The sequence below is a fragment of the Lactuca serriola genome, chromosome 3 (genome assembly GCF_051521515.1).
Source record: "Lactuca serriola cultivar US96UC23 chromosome 3, Lser_US96UC23_V15, whole genome shotgun sequence".
NCBI lineage: Eukaryota > Viridiplantae > Streptophyta > Magnoliopsida > Asterales > Asteraceae > Lactuca > Lactuca serriola.
In genome coordinates, this window is record NC_136410.1 from 97095753 (window position 1) to 97102541 (window position 6789).

Below are 6789 nucleotides of genomic sequence, written 5' to 3' on the forward strand. Positions count from 1 at the left end.
TGTTGTGTGTGATTCGATCAGTAAATGCAAGCGAGCATATGAGTCGAAGTTTATCCATTCCTTTTACCCAAAGTGGGATAAAAACGATATATGTGGGCCTCTCAATGATTTAGTGATGACACCTAAGCGCTTGGCCAAGCCGGGACTAAGTTGATGTGTTCAATTGTAGTCTGTTATCAGTCGTCATAAATCAGAAGTCGGGAAACAATATAGAGAGAATGATTAAAATTCATGTTTTATGTCTATACGATTATATAATCCCTTATCTAGAGGACACGCTATCTGATAAGATCAGAGTTGACAGCGGCTTTTGAAAGCTACGATTGCTGATTAGGTTCTGAAGTCATACGGAAAATAGTTATTAGACTTATCCAAGTGGGAGACTGTTGGATTAGTGTCTAAGTCCATAACTATTTTGGTATGTACTTGACCCGATTATGAGCATGGTCCTTTTGGGTTGCCTTCACCATAGCAATATGTAGGATGAATTAAGGAGAGAGAGGTTTAAATAAGATTTATTAATATATTATGAGAATAATATATTAAAGGAGAAATCATATTGTTTAATTAATATTAGTCAAGAATTAATTGATAATTAATTTTGTGGCTAAAAGAGATTAATTAAACTTAGGGGACTGAAGTTGTAATTATAAGATAATTATAATTGGGCTATGGATCACCTAATAATATATAGGTTTGACGAATTCTATGGGAAGCCCATTAGAAATCGTCCAAGGGATATGTTTAAGGAGTCCATGGGCTGCTTAGGGCCTAAGCAGTCAGATTAGGGTTTCCTAGTTGTAAACCCTAATAACCTACATGTATATAAAGGACCCTTAAGCCCCAAAAACGTGGACAACACTTCCATTAGGGTTTCCAGCCGTTTTTGGTGCCTCCCCTTTCTTCTCCTCTTCATCCAAGTTGTATATGGTGTTTGTGACTCCATTAGAGGTGCAGCACTTGAGACACTAAGCTTTCTAAGGCCAATCCAAGCAAGGAATTGATTGTTATTGCTATATAACAATCAAAGGTAATTCCCTAAACCCTAATTCAGTCTATAATATGTTAGATCTAAGTTTATTAGTCTTGGATTCAAAGCATGTACAATAGAGAAACCTAGATCCAAGCATTAGGGTTTGTATGAGCACATATGATTGTTCTTATGCATAAAACCCATCAAATATCCCCACCACACTGCCCCCTCAGTTAACTGCAGACTTGGAACTGGTGGTGCAACCGGCTGCACTCAAAGGAGTAAGGATTCGCAAGGAAGATGGCCAAGAGAAAGTAGGAAACACAGAGGTCCTGGTGCAGTGGCAAGGCTTATCTGAACAGGAAGCAACCTGGGAAGAGTTTGACAAGGTGGACACACAATTCCCATAATTTCACCTTGGGGACAAGGTGAAACTTTGGGAGGCCGGTAATGATAACACCCAACCCTTGAAAGTTTACCAAAGGAACAAACGGAAGAATATCCCAAAGAAATGATTTTTGTTTGTAGTGGGGAGCAGGAGGGTAATTCTGTCTTTTACTTTTATTAGTTAGTTGTTCGTGCCATTATCTCTGTGCGTTTAGCTTTTTGAATGGGGGAGCAATATCCTTTTGTCATGAAGGATCTTTTGTTTGTTTCCTCTGTTAGTGGTTATTTATAGGTGGTCCTTTGTTCCTTTTGGGGTATCTAGAAAATCACTGTAAAAGTTCTTCTAGAACATGGAGAATTCCCCTCTCTCGAATATGGGGCTATCTATTTGAACATTCAGAGTTTTCATTCATTTGTCACTATTCCATTGATTTGTTTTGGGAGTTTTTCTCACTTAATTGGTTCAGGAGTAGTAAAGGAGCTATCAGAATCTCACACATGAAGAAATCCAAGATATGAAAGACGTCAAAACAGAAGGATAGAGTTCAGTTAATTTTAGAAAGAACAAATGGGAATAGTTTTTTTGTCATGTTTGAAAATATTTATGTTTGGATTTTATTTGAATTTTAGTATTATTTTGTGGCTTTTAAAATATTTTTGTTTGATTTGGATTATGTATTGTGTTTATATATATATATATATATATATATATATATATATATATATATATATATATATATATATATTTTTTTATAATTATTCAAAGAGTTTGTTCAATTATTTTTAAAATAAAAACATTGAAATAAACAAAAGTTATATAGAAGGGTAAAATGGTTATTTTTATCATTCATCATAGCAATTCAGATTTATTCAGATGTTCCAACAAAACAGTATGTTATAAATTCAAATTTTAAAAATTCAGACCTCTTAAAAATTTAAACCATGCCAAACAACCCCTAAATAGGAGAGACGGGGAGTGGAATATTTGCAAATAACAAATTTTTAATTAAGTCCCTAAGGTTTCATAATTTTCTTTTAGTTGCCCTTGTTTGTCGATCAACAAAAAGAATTAACATTAATTTTTCGTATGTATAACTTAATTTGGATGTTTTCCTATTTAAACGGTAAAATGGTACTTTAATGATCTATTAAGCAAAAATATATAATTTTGAAGATTAGATTAGAAAAAAAAAAAGGCACATCGTTTTCCCTATAATTATTTCTTATTGTATTTAGTCCTTTTAGAAAATTACAAAAATAAATAATAAGTTGAAAACTATCATAATATATGTACATTATTTCTTATTTCATTTATTTTTTTATAAAAATACAAAAACTAAGTGTTATCAAAACTTTATCTATCGATATTGCAAAAACATGCTAGAGATGTTTTATCTCTTTTCCGGTTGCACGATTGCACGAATATTGTGTCTATATTCATCAACCTTCAGGGCACAAACATAATAGTAGAGTCAGAAACGGTAAGGACACGGTGAACTAATTACGTTTGATGAAGAGACACCCATGATGAATGGTGGGGTAACGGCGAAATCATGAAGTCATAGGGAAAAGAAAAAAGAAGAGGTTTGTAAGGGAAAGACGAGAAATGCACGTGATGGTAATTCTTTCCATTTTAAGGATTGACTAGCCGTTTTATTTTCTCTTTAAATAATAAATCCAATTAATAAGTAAATAATTTTCAAAGTATCATTAGCTGGTAACTATTTTTTTCAAAACACTGTCCCTAAATTAAAAACTCGAAAATATGTGTACATTATTTCTTATTGTGATTTGTCCTTTTGAAAAAAAGGAAAAAAAAAAAAAGTTATAAACTATCAAATGGAGATGCGGGGGATCGAACCCCGTGCCTCTCGCATGCAAAGCGAGCGCTCTACCATTTGAGCTACATCCCCATTTGTTTATATAGCTTCGATCGTTATTTAATAATAAATATATATGATAAATATGATATCCTGCGAATCTCTAGCGCGTAATCGAACTCATCACACTCACCATACCACACCATGGAGCACGACGGCGTTGGTGCCCTCCGTACTCGATCGAAGGTGGCGCCCGATTGGACCGTGGAGGAATCCCTAATTCTGGTCAACGAGGTCTCTGCGGTGGAAGCTGATTGTGGCGACACCCTCGCTTCCTTCCAGAAATGGAAGATCATTGTCGAGAATTGCAACGCGTTGGGCGTGAATCGCAACCTGAACCAGTGTCGTAGGAAGTGGGACTCTTTGCTCTCCGATTACAAGAAAATCAAACAGTCTGGATCCAGAAAGGTGAGTTTCAATTCCGAGTTATTTAAGGTGATTGAATGGTACGTGAGGGACTACGAAGGTGGATGTGATACGGATCCCGATAGTGATCCTGAGGCGCTGCCGGAGCCTGTTCTTGCTTCCTTTGTACAATCTGGTATGTAATTTATGCATTTCATAGCCTTTCGATTAAGTAATCTGGGCTTTAGCTTTGAATGAAAATTGGGAATAGAAGTATACAACAAATAGACCAATATCTGCCTCAAATCACCAGAAAGTTGGTATGAATTCTAACTAAATAAAAAAAGGATTAGGTTTTGTTATGCTGTGATTAGTCTTAGTTCTTTAGATTAACTCCTTCTTTTTGATAATCTCCATTGGGAACTTCAGTTTAAGCTTCTAAAATGGAGTTGGAGCTCACTGATTCTAAATTTGAACTGATTTTCCTCCAATTTAAATGGTATTAAAGTGTTTGCTTTGTTTGAACTTTTAACTAATGCAATTTTGCATTATAATCTGAAACTTAGCAACCCTGTTGGTAATTTATATGATTATCCATTCCTTTCCAAATATAGCTTTATAATCAAGCTATAACTACTCATTCAGTTATACAAGGTCACAAACTTTCTTACTTGTGTAATCTATCTTTTGTAGCTTAAACAAATGCCTGTGTATAAAAACAAAAAGTTCAAATCTACAATAGAAGTTGTCTTGACTATAAAAGTTTTTGGTACTATTTAACATGTGAAATTTTTTGCCCTAATTAAACCAACTTGTTTTGTTTCCTTGAAGCTTCAAAGAAACAAAGATCAAAGATAATACCTCAAAAACGCAGCATAGAAGACACACCAAAGCCAAAGAAACCCATCAAAACCGAAGAGGTTAAAGTGGAGGAATACAGTTCCATACCAACAAACGACATTTTGAATGTAATTGATTATGAGAATCAAGAACAAATAATGGCTGAAAATGTTAGAGAAAATGCAGAATTAATCGAAGCTATTGTGAAACAGGATTTAATCAATGGTGGATCTAATGAGGAGTTGACTAGACTCGATGGTGATAAGTTGATACTTTGCCTTAGCAATCTTGTTGTCGCCCTTGATCGCCTTTCTAAATTTGTTTCATAATCTTCATTAGTTTGTTGGAAGTGAAAATTGGGATGTTTTGTGCTTTATGAAAACTTGTTTCTTTTTTACTTAATCGATTTAGTATGGTAAGCTATATATATGGATGTATCTGTTTTGCTTAATGGAGAAAGAACGAGTTGATAAGAGAAATTGTGTTGGAATGGTTTGATTCTTAGAGGTTATAAGTTTAGGCCGAGGAATTGGATCTATAGTTTATTATATAGATATGTTCAATATCCTCATTTTAAAATTTCCAAAATGCATGCAAGAAATAAGATGACTTTTATTGAATTGTATATTATATGATTATACTTCTATTTTGTGTATCTTAATTCAATATTGTATTTTAAAAAAATGCTAGTCAATTACACCAATATCATGCAAATACAAACTAAATTTCATTGGTTACAAGCACGTAGATTTTTTAAATTATAAGGGTGGACGGAGTGGAGCTGGGTAAACCCTGATTTAAAGGTGGTATCGGTTGCACAACCGGCTACACCTTGGACGGTACCACCATCAGGGAAAAGAAATAGGCTAGCTAAACCGTTGCAACTCTCTCTCTCTCTCTCTCTCTCTCTCTCTCTCTCTCCTTGACCGTTTGACCAATGGTTATATTTTCATTTTTTCAAATCATTTTTACCAACTATAAATACAACATTTATCAACTTCGAAAGTCGCACCTTCTCTCCAATTTCATTCCAACTTTCTTCAATTCTATTTCAATTCTTTCCAATTCCATTTCCATTTTCTCCATATTCATTCCAATTCATTTCCAAATGGATGCTAGTTGTTGCCATCCCCCTCTAATCACCCAAACCAACATAAATAATAAAATGATAACTCAGCACAACATCATAAATCCAGAAAATGGTCTGAAAATGAAGAAATGGCGTTAAGCTTACATTTGAAGATAATGAATCTGGAAATTAACAAATAGCAGATGGTTGTTGGGTGCGAGTTTTGGAACACTTTAAACTGCAACTTTGGAGAGTCGGATCGTTCAACACATCAAATTAGCTCCAAATTTAAGGATATACATGCAAAAGTTAACCATTTAAATTATGAACCTTTGCACCTAGAATTTTTGAGGTCGATATTTTATATTCAACAAAAATTGAGTATCACAAAGATTTCCACGTGAGGCGGCATGGGATATTCACAAAATATAACCAAGTATAACATTGTCATCAGTATACATAACAATTGTTCTTGCAATAATTTGATAAAATTTTCAAAGCACATATCCTTCATAAGAAAAAAAATGTTGAAATATGACGTTGTAGGCATATCTCTAAGCTTTTTGAAAAAAAAAATGTTAATAAAAAGGCTAAATGGACACATATGATTTACCTGCAAACCACTAGAGGAATAGCATCAAAAGCAAATGACATAATCATAACGGAGTTACGAGTAGATGTTAATGAATATGTCCAAACTCTTCCAAGATGCTCCAATGCTCCTTTAATCTCCTATAGCTCGAATTCTCGTCGTCCCATCCAAAATTTAAGTCTGACGCGCTTCTTGCTTATATTGACACCAAGCCTAATTGCACCACTTCAAGTTCATGAACAAATTGCAAGCCTCCAGTAGTCCCACACTCCTTCTACACCTCCAATAACAAATAGTCTTCGATAAATCCTGCAAATAAGCTCAAAAGACCGGAAAGCACCCGGTAAAGGAGAAAAATAACAAAAAGAGAAAATATGCATGAAGATTAACTAAAATGAGATGGTTTTAACTAAAAATAAACTATGAAAAGAAGTAATAAAAATGAAACTATCAAAAACTAGCATCCTACGTAGTTTAGTGAGAAGATTCACCTCAATCCTGAAGACAAGATAAGCCACACACTTGAGCCGACAATAACAAGTCTCTTCTTGCTAAACATATACACAATAAAACCTTAATTAACAATTAAGGTAATAACTAACTCCCAAAGAGTATTGGTCCACAAATATCCCTCCTTTGGGCAAAAGACCATTTTATCCTTCTAAGACTAAATCCCAACACAATTGACCAAAAGTCAAACTGG

The 6789-nt window shown here is 34.2% G+C and overlaps 1 protein-coding gene and 1 non-coding gene across 2 annotated transcripts; one reads left to right on the forward strand and one right to left on the reverse strand.

The window, feature by feature from the left end:
- Positions 1 to 3200: 3200 nt before the first annotated feature.
- TRNAA-UGC (transfer RNA alanine (anticodon UGC)) lies at positions 3201 to 3273 on the reverse strand. Its single transcript has one exon. It is a non-coding gene; the product is annotated as a tRNA-Ala (tRNA).
- Positions 3274 to 3348: 75 nt separating this feature from the next.
- On the forward strand, positions 3349 to 4904 carry LOC145092910 (uncharacterized). Its single transcript, XM_079030907.1, has 2 exons — positions 3349 to 3781; positions 4417 to 4904. The coding sequence occupies exons 1-2, from the start codon at positions 3385 to 3387 to the stop codon at positions 4752 to 4754; spliced, it is 735 nt and encodes a 244-aa protein (XP_078887033.1). The 5' UTR covers positions 3349 to 3384; the 3' UTR covers positions 4755 to 4904.
- The last annotated feature ends 1885 nt before the right edge of the window (positions 4905 to 6789 follow it).